Source organism: Schistocerca americana, chromosome 4 (assembly GCF_021461395.2).
Source record: "Schistocerca americana isolate TAMUIC-IGC-003095 chromosome 4, iqSchAmer2.1, whole genome shotgun sequence".
NCBI lineage: Eukaryota > Metazoa > Arthropoda > Insecta > Orthoptera > Acrididae > Schistocerca > Schistocerca americana.
In genome coordinates this window covers 825,655,941-825,670,933 of record NC_060122.1, presented here as the reverse complement: position 1 = coordinate 825,670,933, position 14,993 = coordinate 825,655,941, and the positions used below count along the sequence as shown (strand labels likewise).

The following is a 14,993-nucleotide window of genomic DNA, read 5'->3' as shown; positions in this document are numbered from 1 at the left end:
TGGCTAGTCCTCTATATAGGTATATGTTTGAGAAATCTTGGGTTACTAGATATTTGGGGTACGGTGAATGCTTCCGTGTCTATATTACCACAAACTTGATTCAGCTACCACTATATTTGATTGTTGACCCCTCCACACCATAAGGATGATACAAACATCAACACAAACCCTTCAGCCCTCATACACACTGCATAGTGCGAAGTGATTGGGGCTTCTCGTCTAGCACCACTGTTCTACAACAGCTCCTCCTCCCTCCATTGTATGGATTTGTTTCTGTGCAAGAGTAATCAAACGGTCAGGTCATGATTGAATGGAGGGCAGCACCCTATGACACATTTGAATATTTCGTCCATAAGGGACGGCATTATGAGGCCTGTGACTGTTAATAAATACAAATAAAACAGTTTCTGCATAAGTCACTTGTTTATTTTGCCACTACACATTTCAATGGTTCACACCTGTATATTTAGGTGGAGACGTGTTTTCACAGTTCCAGACCAAGGGCGGTGTAGGTTATGAGGGGATGACTAAAAAAAAAGCAGAATTACGTATGTCGTGGAAAATACTGCTCACCTTTATTCAAATTCCATTACAGACCTTCAAAGTAATCTCCTGCAGACACAATACAATAATTCAGTCCAGCACAAAACACTCCCTGATGTCCCATTTTAATAGTAAGTTGAACACACCCGAAATCTGAAAAGTTTAGCTCTCAATCACTCTGAAAATAACGACCCCAAAGCTCTTTTTCCACCGCAGGAAATAGGTGGAAGTCACAGGGAACTGCATCTAGTGAATAAGGTGGATGTGGTTTCACCTCAGTGCCTATTTCAGTGTCTGTTTCTCGAGTCTTGATGGTGCGATGACCCAGTGCATTATCCTGATGAAGGCTCCATCCCGTGATCCATCCTATTTGAGAAAGATGTGGCCTTTTTGTTGCAGTTTCCTCCTTATGGTCCCTTCAATGCCTCACAGTAGTAAGCCACGGTAACAGTATGTTGCTCATCCACCACGTGATCATACACAATGCCTTGTCCACCACATGATCATACACAATGCCTTGCTTATCGAAAAGACAAGACCCATTTTGGGTCTTGGACTTGGAGGATGTTTCCATTGGGCACTGTCATGTTTTATCTCTGGGTCACAATGATGAAACCGAAGTCTTCCCTTCCATTGTTGACACACCATCACACGGTGAGCCTTCTGTTCCTCATTGATCACATGAGGCGCCTACTTTGCTGTATCTTTTCCGTACCCTAGAATATTTCATATAATGCCTTCAGCTTATCCTTAGAATATATTCATAAACTCTACAATCTTTGTTAACGATAAGTGATGGTCTTCCTGCAACATGACATCAGTTGTGTTCACGTTAGTTTCAGTCTTCGAAGTTTAGGGCCTTCTGGGGTGTTGAGCATCCACAGGGCCACTTTAACCACCCAAAATTGTTTATGCCACTCATAAACTTTTGTTTTCCCCATGGTGTGCTCTTTTAGGCCTGCTGAAACATTTCCAATGTTTCTGATGGAGTTTTATCAAGAACAACAAAAAAATCTAACTGACACGCACTGCTGCAACTTGAGATGCACGTTGTGTACAGTAAACACGCCTGTACACTTTCCCTGCTTCCTTCCAACTGCATGCTGCCAGGCAACTAACGCGTATGGTATTATGTCACTCAAGGTCAGACCTCTGGTTCTGCCAACACCAATTTCAAGTCCGGGCGCATTAAAATGCAAAAAAATTATTCTGTTTATTTTTTGACACCCTTTGTATTTTGTGTCTTTTGCTCATGACAAAAGTTGTTTATTTAGGAAAAGCACTTCAGAAGTTATAAAACATGAATTTCTGACAGTGTGTTGTACTTAGAGGGATGGTAGAGGTGTAGAAAGTCTGTTACTGCACATTACATTTACACTGTCTCTCCAAAGATGTCGTAAGTGTTACAGGTATGTTTGTTTACATTGGATACATAGATAAAAGATTAAATGGTTTCTATGTAAATGCTTTTCTTTCTTAAAAAATATGAATGAGCTGCTCTTGATTATATACTACTGGCCATTAAAATTGCTACACCACGAAGATGACGTGCTACAGGCGCGAAATTTAACCGACAGGAAGAAGATGCTGTCATATGCAAATGATTTACTTTTCAGAGCATTCACACAAGGTTGGCGCCGGTGGCAACACCTACAACGTGCTGACATGAGGAATGTGTACAACCGATTTCTCATACACAAACAGCAGTTGACCGGCATTGCCTGGTGAAACATTGTTGTGATGCTCATGTAAGGAGGAGAAATGTGTACCATAACATTTCCGACTTTGATAAAGATTGGATTGTAGCCTATCGCGATTGCGGTTTATTGTATCGCGACATTGCTGCTCGCGTCGGTCGAGATACAATGACTTTTAGCAGAATATGGAATCGGTGGGTTCAGGAGGGTAATACGGAACGCCATGATGGTTCCCAACGACCTCGTATCATTAGCAGTCGAGATGACAGGCATCTTATCCGCATGACTGTAACTGATCGTGCAGCCACGTCTCGATCCCTGAGTCAACAGATGGGGACGTTTGCAAGACAACAACCATCTGCATGAACAGTTTGACGACATTTGCAGCAGTATGGACTATCAGCTCGGAGACCATGGCTGCAGTTACCCTTGACACTGCATCACAGACAGGAGCACCTGCGATGATGTACTCAACAACAAATCTGGCTGCACGAATGGCAAAACGTCATTTTTTTGGATGAATCTAGGTTCTGTTTACAGCATCATGATGGTCGCATCCGTGTTTGGTGACATCGCCGTAAACGCACGTTGGAAGCATATATTCGTCATCACCATACTGGCGTATCACCCGACGTGATGGTATAGGGTGCCATTGGTTACACATCTCGGTCACCTCGTGTTCACATTGATAGCTCTTTGAATAGTGGATGTTACATTACAGATGTGTTACGAGCCGTGGCTCTACCCTTCATTCGATCACTGCGAAGCCCTACATTTTGGCAGGATAATGCACGACCGCATGTTGCAGGTCCTTTACGGGCCTTTCTGTATACAGAAAATGTTCGACTGCTGCCCTGGCCAGCACATTCTCCAGATCTCTCACCAATTGAAAACGTCTGGTCAATGGTGGCCCAGCAACTGGCTCGTCACAATACGCCAGTCGCTACTCTTGATGAACTGTGGTATCGTGTTGAAGCTGCGTGGGCAGCTGTACCTGTACACGCCATCCAAGCTCTGTTTGACTCATTGCTCAGGTGTATCACGGCCGTTATTAGGCAAGAGGTGGTTGTTCTGGGTATTTATTTCTCAGGATATATGCACTCAAATTGCGTGAAAATGTAATCACATGTCAGTTCTAGTATAATATATTTGTCCAACGAATACCGGTTTGTCATCTGCATTTCTTCTTGGTGTAGCAATTTTAATGGCCAGTAGTGTAGATACGTGCACATTTCAATTTTATATATAAAAAGATCTGAAGATTAGATATTGTGAGGCATCAAGGGATCACTAATTTAGTATTGGAGGGCAGTGTGGAGGGTAAAAATCGAAGAGGGAGACCAAGAGATGAATACACTAAACAGATTCAGAAGGATGTAGGTTGCAGTAGGTACTGGGAGACGAAGAAGCTTGCACAGGATAGAGTTGCATGGAGAGCTGCATCAAACCCGTCTCTGGACTGAAGGTTGTGGATGCAAGATGAGTTATGGTCATTGGGCAGAGATTCAGAGGGCATGGGGTAATGGCTATCAGAGATCGAGGACAGCAGCTCTGAAAGAGGATATATCATAAAATGCACTAAGGTCTGTCTTGTTTATAAGCCTTTTGACAACACAGCACCTATACTATTCAGTGAAATGTTACCTTCACTCCTCAAACTATTGTTTCTAGTTATAAAGTGAAATAATGGGTGATTTGAGAAAGTATCTCCATTTTACATACATAAAGGTACAGAGGGTCATGATGGGAATTTTAAAATTTGTGAAAAGACTTCAAAATGAAGCCCTTTCAATTGAAGCTGTTACATCTCAGTAGGCTTACATCTTCCTTAAGGGGCTCCGGAACGCCCTATACTTGCAATGTTAAAATAACGCTTATAAATTACATCTTTCCTCACAAAGTATTTGAGGTAGGAAGTTGAACTTTTTACAGATTATTTATTGGAATATGGGCTACAACTTAACATAGGGATTTTACAAAATTTTAGTTCAGTTATTAAAGATGATTTTTTTTTCAATTGTAATGAAAATTCACAACATTTTTTTTGCAATTTTTTATTTATATCTTCAAAAATATACAGTTTTTTGGAAAAAGGCTGTGTTAAATTATGCAGAAGGTACTGTGTAACATTTACTGAAAGTTTGAAACAAATATGTTTGGAAGATCCTTAGAAAACATGTAATTAGTATGAGAAAATAAAAGTTTTGGGAATCGAGCGACAAAGATTGGATTAACTTTTTAGTGCATTCCAGGTCCAAGGCTGTCTAAAGCAAGCATCGCTCGTTGTTGTGTTCGTAGATTTTGCTACCATTTTCTTCAGTTGCAGTTACTGCAACACTGTTCCAAAAGGTGCTCATGTATGAACACTTATCACATTTCAGTTGTATTTCACTAGCAAGTACTACGTGCTTTATTATGGAGAGTTCCAGACCAACTTCACTACAATGAATACATCTTACACAGTTTGAAAAAATTCCTTTGAGAACCGACATATCAAATATTTCATTCACATCCGATTCGCCCATAAAACATTCATAGTTTTCACTCATTGAACCAAGCTTCTTCTGTGAAGTATTTTCTTTCCCACTTTGACTGCTATGGGCAGGTGTACTTGAGAGGTTAGGTTCACTCACTTGGTTATCGTCTTTATTGTTTACAGTAATAACACATACCTTTGGCTTTCCAACATTTCTCCTTTTCTTAAAAGCCTTCAGAGGATTTCTAATAACTTTACTTTTACTCATTATTATACTTCAACAAAACAGAGACTCAAGAAACAGAATTAATTACGAATATTTTCGAGATAACGACAGAGTAAATAAACATGAAACAATCGACAATCACACCAGCGATATATACAGGGTGATTCAAAAAGAATACCACAACTTTAAAAATGTGTATTTAATGAAAGAAACATAATGTAACCTTCTGTTATACATCATTACAAAAAGTATTTAAAAAGGGTTTTTTTTTTCACTCAAAAACAAGTTCAGAGATGTTCAATATGGCCCCCTCCAGATGTTCAATATGGCCCCCTCCAGACACACGAGCAATATCAACCTGATACTCCAACTCGTTCCACACTCTCTGTAGCATATCAGGCGTAACAGTTTGGATAGCTGCTGTTATTTCTCGTTTCAAATCATCAATGGTGGCTGGGAGAGGTGGCCGAAACACCATATCCTTAACATACCCCCATAAGAAAAAATCGCAGGGGGTAAGATCAGGGCTTCTTGGAGGCCAGTGATGAAGTGCTCTGTCACAGGCTGCCTGGCGGCCGATCCATCGCCTCGGGTAGTTGACGTTCAGGTAGTTACGGACAGATAAGTGCCAATGTGGTGGCACTCCATCCTGCTGAAATATGAATTGTTGTGCTTCTTGTTCGAGCAGAGGGAACAGCCAATTCTCTAACATCTCCAGATACTGTAGTCCAGTTACAGTAGCACCTTCGAAGAAAAAGGGACCAAAAACTTTATTGGCTGAAATGGAGAACAAATGTACAACTAAATGAAACTTTATAGCTCCCTTAATTCGTCGACAGATAGTGCTTAGCTCTGCCTTTTGTCGTTGCAGAGTTTTAAATTCCTAAAGTTGTGGTATTCTTTTTGAATCACCCTGTATTGAACCATCACAGGTTAGCCACAACACATACTTTATCTCACATCACTAAAATGTACCTGATGAACACGGACGTTAATAATAACACCATTTGACAGCAGTTTAACAGCGCCACAGTGGGTCACGCCCATGTAGAACACATTTCAAAAAAAAATTAAAAATAGTTGTAGTCTTCGGAATTGAATAAATTATATATCTATTAAAAGGTTAAGGTCTGCAGATTCAGAAAACGCAAAAAAGTAAAAATTGAACTTTTCATGATTTTGAGCCTTTCCGGAGCCCCTTAAACATGTTCCATTGTAGTGTAATAATGCATGCTTTATTTTAGCAACATACAGTGATGCCATGGACATCTTACTATCAGAGCAGCAGCAGCAGTATCATCATAAAGGGGGAGGGGGGGTGGGGGTTGCTGCTTTCAACCTTACATTTGACAATCTAACACTGCTTAAATAAATTAAAGCCAGGTTAATATGGATTTTTGTATTCCAAATCCCATCCAATGGTTCAGGCAGTTGTTCTGTGGAGCAATCAAGCCATTTGCAACTAGAGGGAGGAAACAACTCTGGAGTGTAAGTATTGAAATTTTATTAAATGTTTCATTATGTGGTTGGAGCAAGTTTTCCATTCTGGTTACAGATGAGGCCCAGGATGAGTATAAAATTTATAGAGTACGTGAAGACTTATATTATTTATTTTCCTAACCGAAATTTTACTCTCATTTAGATGACCACAATGTAGCAATCGTAGTTCACTCTGGGTGGTCTGAAGAGTTGGGTACCACTGGATGTTATTCATTTTTCCACATTGTGCCTTTGGGATTTGTGTACAAGTAGATTATTACTGTTATCAGTGCAGAAATGTACACAATCCTAAGGGCAATGGAGCAAATGAGGAGCAATCAATGGAGTTATAGAGGGGATGGCCAGTACTTACCTCAGCTCAGTACAGCCGATAGATGCACATAAAACAGAACCGAAAATTTACGTTCCTAGCTTTCGGAACAAATGTTCCTTCATCGGGGAGGAGAGAGGGGAAAGAAAGGGAAGAAGGGAAAGGAGATTCAGTTACTCACAACCCAGGTTATGAAGCAACAGGGAAAGGAAAATAGGGAGGGTAGCAAGGATGGAGGCATGGTTGTCAGAGGGAAGCCAAAGATATTCTACTGTAAGTACTGTGCCAGCTTCAAACCAAAGAGGATGCATACAGAAGTAAAGAGGTATATAGTATAAAGATAAACACAACTATGTAGGATGAAAAGATGCGTGAATGGCTAAAGAGGAAAGGGAAAGAGGATAAGACTGAAGAGTAAATGGGAGTGAGGTTGTTTAACGTAGGTTCAGTCCAGGGAGATGGCGGGATGAAAGGATGTGTTGGAGTGCAAGTTCCCATCTACGCAGTTCAGAGGGACTGGTGTTGGGCGGGAGAAGCCAAATGGCACATACAGTGTAGCAGGTTCCTAGGTCCCTAGAATTATGCTGGAGGGCATGCTCCGCTACTGGGTATTGGACATCTCCTAGGCGGACAGTTCGTCTGTGTCCGTTCATGCGCTCAGCCAGTTTAGTTGTTGTCATGCCGATGTAAAAGGCTGTGCAGTGCAGGCATGTCAGTTGATAAATGACATGTGTAGTTTCACACGTGGCCCTGCCTTGAATTGCGTATGTTTTACCAGTAGCGGGGCTGGAGTAGGTGGTTGTGGGGGGATGCATGGGGCAGGTTTTGCAGTGGGGTCGGTTACAGGGGTAGGAACCGCTGGGTAGAGAAGGTAGTCTGGGAATATTGTAGGGTTTAACAAGGATGTTACGGAGGTTAGGGGGGCGACGAAAGGCAACTCTGGGTGGTGTGGGGAGAATTTTGTCAAGGGATAATCTCATTTCAGGGGTTGACTTGAGAAAGTCATATCCCTGGCGGAGTAATTTGTTGATGTTTTTGAGGCTAGGATAATATTGGGTGACAAGGGGGATGCTTCTGTGTGGTCTGGGGGTAGGAACATTGTTGTTGGACGGGGAGGAATGTATTGCTCTGGAAATCTGTTTGTGGACAAGGTCTGCAGGATAGTTGCGGGAGAGGAAAGCACTGGTAAGGTTATTGGTGTAATTGTTGAGGGATTCGTCACTGGAGCAGATACGTTTGCCACGAATACCTAGGCTGTAGGGAAGGGAGCATTTGATGTGGAAAGGATGGTACTGTTGTTTGTTTGTGGGTTTGATATGGACAGAGGTGTGGATGTGAGCTTCAATAAGATGAAGGTCAACATCCAGGAAGGTGGCTTGGGTTTTGGAGAAGGACCAGGTGAAATTCAGATTCGAAAAGGAGTTGAGGTTATGGAGGAAATTAAGGAGTGTTTCTTCACCATGAGTCCAGACCACAAAGATGTCATCTATAAACCTATACCAGGTCAGGGGAAGCAGCTGTTGGGTCTTCAGGAAAGCCTCCTCCATGCGGCCCATGAAGAGGTTGGCATAGGACGGAGCCATCCTGGTTCCCATGGCCGTTCCCCTGATTTGTTTGTAGGTCTGGCCTTCAAAAGTGAAGTAATTATGGGTGAGGATGAAGTTGGTAAGTGTGATAAGGAACGAGGTTTTTGGAAGATCTTCGGGTGGGCGTTGGGAGAGGTAGTGCTCAAGGGCAGAGAGACCATGGGTATGTGGGATGTTTGTGTAAAGGGATGTAGCATCTATGGTGACAAGAAAGGTTTCAGGTGGGAGAGGGGTGAGAATGGATTTGAGGCGTTCTAGGAAGTGGTTTGTGTCTTAGATGTTGGATGGGAGTCTGCGGGTGATAGGTTGGAGGTGCTGGTCTACCAGAGCTGAGATACGTTCGGTTGGGGCTTTGAAGCCTGCTACAATGGGACGGCCAGGATGGTTCTCTTTGTGGATTTTGGGTAATAGGTAGAAGGTAGGGGTACGTGGCTCAGGTGGAGTGAGTAAGTCTATGGAAGCCGTTGGTGAGGCCTTGTGAGGGACCTGGGATTTTTAGGATTTTTTTCAGCTCAGTCTGGATGGAGGGAATGAGATCCTGGGTAACAGCTTTGTAGGTTGAGGTGTCGGAGAGTTGACGCAGTCCTTCTGCCACATACTCCACACGGTCAAGTACAACAGTTGTGGAGCCTTTATCCGCCGGGAGGATGACAATAGAGCGGTCTATTTTCAACTCCTTAATGGCACGGGATTCAGCTGGGGTGATGTTGGGGGTTGTCGGGATTTTCTTCAAGAAGGACTGGGAGGAAACACTGGATGTGAGGAATTCCTGAAATGTCTGCAAGGGATGGTTTTGGGGGAGGGGAGGAGGATCCCTTTGAGAAGGCAGTCGGAACTGTTCTAGACAGGGTTCAACATTGGGTCTAGTATTTGGGGGCTGTGTTTGGGTAGTGAAGTGATATTTCCAGTTGAGGTTCCGGGTGAATGAGAGGAGATCTTTAACCAGGGCAGTGTGGTTGAATTTAGGCGTGGGGCTAAAGGTTAAGCCTTTTGATAGAACAGATGTCTCTGGAGAAGAGAGGGATCTGGATGAGAGGTTTAGGACTGAATTGGGACTGGTGATATGTGGCATTTGACTGTGGTTATAGTTGAGATTTGGTCTGTGTGGGGTATGTGCTGGGATGGGGAGATTGAGTAGGGTGGCTAGGCTAGGTTTGTTGGCTATGAGGGGGGTTTGTTGAAGGTTCTGTTGTGGTTGGTGTTTGTGAGGGATAGGGAGAGGGACCCCACTTCTTAGGTGTTGCACTAGCACTGTGGATAGTTTTTTCAGGTGGTGTGTGGCATGGAACTCAAGTTTGCAGCTGGCTTCTAGGATGACGTTCCTGAGTGTGTTCTCCAAGCAAGGGTTTGAGAGGTGGAGGACTTTGAAGAGAGATAGGAGCTGTTGGGAGTGGTGGTTACATGAAGTAGTGTAGAGATTCAGGACAAGTTGGGTAAGGGCTAAGGATTGAATGTTCTGGAAGTCCACACTGCCCTGGTTAAAGATCTCCTCTCATTCACCCGGAACCTCAACTGGAAATATCACTTCACTACCCAAACACAGCCCCCAAATACTAGACCCAATGTTGAACCCTGTCTAGAACAGTTCCGACTGCCTTCTCAAAGGGATCCTCCTCCCCTCCCCCAAAACCATCCCTTGCAGACATTGCAGGAATTCCTCACATCCAGTGTTTCCTCCCAGTCCTTCTTGAAGAAAATCCCGACAACCCCCAACATCACCCCAGCTGAATCCCGTGCCATTAAGGAGTTGAAAATAGACCGCTCTATTGTCATCCTCCCGGCGGATAAAGGCTCCACAACTGTTGTACTTGACCGTGTGGAGTATGTGGCAGAAGGACTGCGTCAACTCTCCGACGCCTCAACCTACAAAGCTGTTACCCAGGATCTCATTCCCTCCATCCAGACTGAGCTGAAAAAAATCCTAAAAATCCCAGGTCCCTCACAAGGCCTCACCAACGGCTTCCATAGACTTACTCACTCCACCTGAGCCACGTACCCCTACCTTCTACCTATTACCCAAAATCCACAAAGAGAACCATCCTGGCCGTCCCATTGTAGCAGGCTTCAAAGCCCCAACCGAACGTATCTCAGCTCTGGTAGACCAGCACCTCCAACCTATCAGCCGCAGACTCCCATCCTACATCTAAGACACAAACCACTTCCTAGAACGCCTCAAATCCATTCCCACCCCTCTCCCACCTGAAACCTTTCTTGTCACCATAGATGCTACATCCCTTTACACAAACATCCCACATACCCATGGTCTCTCTGCCCTTGAGCACTACCTCTCCCAACGCCCACCCGAAGATCTTCCAAAAACCTCGTTCCTTATCACACTTACCAACTTCATCCTCACCCATAATTACTTCACTTTTGAAGGCCAGACCTACAAACAAATCAGGGGAACGGCCATGGGAACCAGGATGGCTCCGTCCTATGCCAACCTCTTCATGGGCCGCATGGAGGAGGCTTTCCTGAAGACCCAACAGCTGCTTCCCCTGACCTGGTATAGGTTTATAGATGACATCTTTGTGGTCTGGACTCATGGTGAAGAAACACTCCTTAATTTCCTCCATAACCTCAACTCCTTTTCGAATCTGAATTCCACCTGGTCCTTCTCCAAAACCCAAGCCACCTTCCTGGATGTTGACCTTCATCTTATTGAAGCTCACATCCACACCTCTGTCCATATCAAACCCACAAACAAACAACAGTACCATCCTTTCCACATCAAATGCTCCCTTCCCTACAGCCTAGGTATTCGTGGCAAACGTATCTGCTCCAGTGACGAATCCCTCAACAATTACACCAATAACCTTACCAGTGCTTTCCTCTCCCGCAACTATCCTGCAGACCTTGTCCACAAACAGATTTCCCGAGCAATACATTCCTCCCCGTCCAACAACAATGTTCCTACCCCCAGACCACACAGAAGCATCCCCCTTGTCACCCAATATTATCCTAGCCTCAAAAACATCAACAAATTACTCCGCCAGGGATATGACTTTCTCAAGTCAACCCCTGAAATGAGATTATCCCTTGACAAAATTCTCCCCACACCACCCAGAGTTGCCTTTCGTCGCCCCCCTAACCTCCGTAACATCCTTGTTAAACCCTACAATATTCCCAGACTACCTTCTCTACCCAGCAGTTCCTACCCCTGTAACCGACCCCACTGCAAAACCTGCCCCATGCATCCCCCCACAACCACCTACTCCAGCCCCGCTACTGGTAAAACATACGCAATTCAAGGCAGGGCCACGTGTGAAACTACACATGTCATTTATCAACTGACATGCCTGCACTGCACAGCCTTTTACATCGGCATGACAACAACTAAACTGGCTGAGCGCATGAACGGACACAGACGAACTGTCCGCCTAGGAGATGTCCAATACCCAGTAGCGGAGCATGCCCTCCAGCATAATTCTAGGGACCTAGGAACCTGCTACACTGTATGTGCCATTTGGCTTCTCCCGCCCAACACCAGTCCCTCTGAACTGCGTAGATGGGAACTTGCACTCCAACACATCCTTTCATCCCGCCATCTCCCTGGACTGAACCTACGTTAAACAACCTCACTCCCATTTACTCTTCAGTCTTATCCTCTTTCCCTTTCCTCTTTAGCCATTCACGCATCTTTTCATCCTACATAGTTGTGTTTATCTTTATACTATATACCTCTTTACTTCTGTATGCATCCTCTTTGGTTTGAAGCTGGCACAGTACTTACAGTAGAATATCTTTGGCTTCCCTCTGACAACCATGCCTCCATCCTTGCTACCCTCCCTATTTTCCTTTCCCTGTTGCTTCATAACCTGGGTTGTGAGTAACTGAATCTCCTTTCCCTTCTTCCCTTTCTTTCCCCTCTCTCCTCCCCGATGAAGGAACATTTGTTCCGAAAGCTAGGAACGTAAATTTTCGGTTCTGTTTTATGTGCATCTATCGGCTGTACTGAGCTGAGGTAAGTACTGGCCAGCCCCTCTATAACTTTGTTAGTATTTGTTTCACATCTTTATATGAGATTTTCCATTAATCATTTAGAACAATCAATGGAATAAGATATAATCTGCTCCAATTCTGTGAGTGCTGTTCAGATTATCACATAGAACCAATGAATAAGAGAAAATACTCAAACATTCAGGGAACTTGCTTCCATTTACAAAAACCTACAGAAAGACACTTCATTGTGCTGTGTACCACAGTACATGTGAGTCAAAGAGAATGAACAATGTGGCACATGGCCTAAGAAACTTTCAAAGTTCACATCTTGGTTTTGAGAAGGAAGGTTCTGGCAAACATCCTCCCAGCAACTCATACGAAAAGAAGTCACCCTAACGAGATTGAGAATAGTGCGCCCTTCCCAACATAGCTACTCCTGTACAACAAGACAAAACACTAGTTTGCGATGCTTGCAACAGATGTTTTTAGTGAATTGCCAATTTGAGAAAACTGTTTCACATTCTAATAGTCTGGCTTGTTCATCATTTCATGTGTTACCTGTACTCTCTGTGGACTTCCCAGTGATGAAACACATTTTGTGGAAAGTGCTCAACTTACGGCATCACAAGCATGTGCAGTTTTGGCAGAGGTAGGGGTTGTTAAATTGGAAGCTTGAGCACTTTTTTCCCTTATCAGGCCAGTTTTTTATCTTGAAATTCCTTTATATTCTACCTTGTTTGATCAACAATTTGGGCTGATTACCTTAGTCGATCATTCATTAACGTAATTTCCTGCAACCCCTCCCACTTTCCCTGGATGAAGGAACTTTTGGCTTTAAACCCTACTATTTCTTGTAACTGATTATGTGTGCCTCCTCCTAGAGCTGTTTGTCATGTAGAAAAACAATAAAACATTGTGGTTCCACTAATTTCCTAGTGCATCTCTGCTGTTGTTCATCACATGTAGTGTTCATAATTATTGATTGATAATTTGTTTCCCAAGAGCAGTAACATGATGCATACTGACAGCTCTGCAAGTTACTGTCCTTAGACACACACAGAGTATCAACTGTTCATTTTGACAGTAGTGTGCGGAGATCATGATTTTACTAGCAATAGATCTTACAGTTAACCCTATTCCCCTCCTCCCTGCAATATTGTAGCATCATAAATAAATGTAACTGGATTTTGTGTACAAGAAGTTATGGAAAGTTAAAAAGATGGCAATGTTATTTTTGTCTACAGGCAGCTGATTTGACTGAAACACATCGTGAGTTGCAAATAAAACGTGAAAAGGACTCCTCAATTAACAATTTGAGTGTTGGGATGACACAAAAGAAAGTGTTGAAAAGAAAACTTCCTTTGTAATTTGATTTGCATTTTCAAACTACCATTATATATTGTGTAAAGGTAAGTCTTAATAAATATAACTTTTGGCAAAACCTTCCTCTTAATATTTCATATTTAAGGCATAATAATTTTACAGGCTGCGGTCCACGAAAACTGGTGAGGGTGAAGACAAAAATGATGCCTTTGTAGCTATATAATCATTTGTGATCATGGTGCCAAAGACAATTAAATATCTGGGTGATTGTTTTTATGTTGATGAAAAAGAGAGTAACTTGAATCCATTTTCATATGCTGATAGATTTTATTTTAATGGTAACAATCTTTTTTAAATAAAGCAATTTTTTTTATTTTTATTGCTTGAACATTATATATATGTGTGGTTTAGTGGCAAAGAACAAGGCTGCTGTTTGATGATTAGTGATTTTTTTCTAATCAACAATTTAGTATACAAATACCATAACTCAAACTTTTAAAAACAGGAATTTTAATTGGTCATGTATGAAACTCTGATTTTTTTATGTATTTTAATTAGAAAATAAATGATTAAATTTTATTTTGTTTTATGTTGTGCTGTATTTTTTGTTGTCTAATAAATCTCAGTCTGCTTAAACAGTAAAATTTGTGTACAGAAATACTGAATCCTATAAGGAATTAACGAAATATAGAACTTTAAAAAAAAGCTGGTTACAATGATTGGTCTAAAGTTTTAAATGGGACATCTGTGATATAGACCAAGACAGGTTGTATGCTAATTCAAATTTGTGGAAGGGTGGTAATCTCTGAAGGCATAATAGTTTCATTCTTAAATTAGCACACAATGCATAAGATTGTGAAGACAGAATTTTTAGCTCCAAAATATCATACAATCCATTCTTTATGAGATGGTGAATGAATTAAGGTTGCCTGCGCTGAAACAAAAAATGAGGTAATAATCTTGTCTGTAAGAAACAGTATTTCACAAAGTAACTTCTCATTTGGAAAATTTCTTCAAAATTATGCATACTATGTTAGGAGCACTTTTCACGATTTACATAAATAACTAAAGCGATGTGCTGAAAAGTAATGTCTCTGAATTTTTTATTCTGTTCTCAACATTGATTGAAGTGTTACATGTAACGCCTATTATTTGGTTAATTTCCCCCCATTTGCTGATGGAAGCTGCAACCCTCTGTCACTAGAGGGTTCCGACTTGTAGCATGTATCATGGTGGTGAGTAACATAACTATGTTGGTGAGTGAGAAACAGTGTGATGCAATCAAATTTTGAATTCAAAGATTTTGTGCACACATCGAGCACCCTCTCTACCAGACCACACACGAGCTCTACAATAACCCAACGCTTTCGGTTCACTGTCATTGATTATC

General features: G+C 42.3%; 1 protein-coding gene across 1 annotated transcript in view; it reads left to right on the top strand.

The window, feature by feature from the left end:
• Positions 1 to 14,182, top strand: part of LOC124612662 (non-homologous end-joining factor 1-like) — a 146,824-nt gene extending 132,642 nt beyond the window's left edge. Inside the window, exons 6-7 of the mRNA XM_047140984.1 lie at positions 13,525 to 13,689; positions 13,766 to 14,182. Of these exons, the coding sequence (XP_046996940.1) occupies positions 13,525 to 13,647 (123 nt within the window). The 3' untranslated portion in view covers positions 13,648 to 13,689; positions 13,766 to 14,182. The remainder of the gene's footprint in view (positions 1 to 13,524; positions 13,690 to 13,765) is intronic.
• The last annotated feature ends 811 nt before the right edge of the window (positions 14,183 to 14,993 follow it).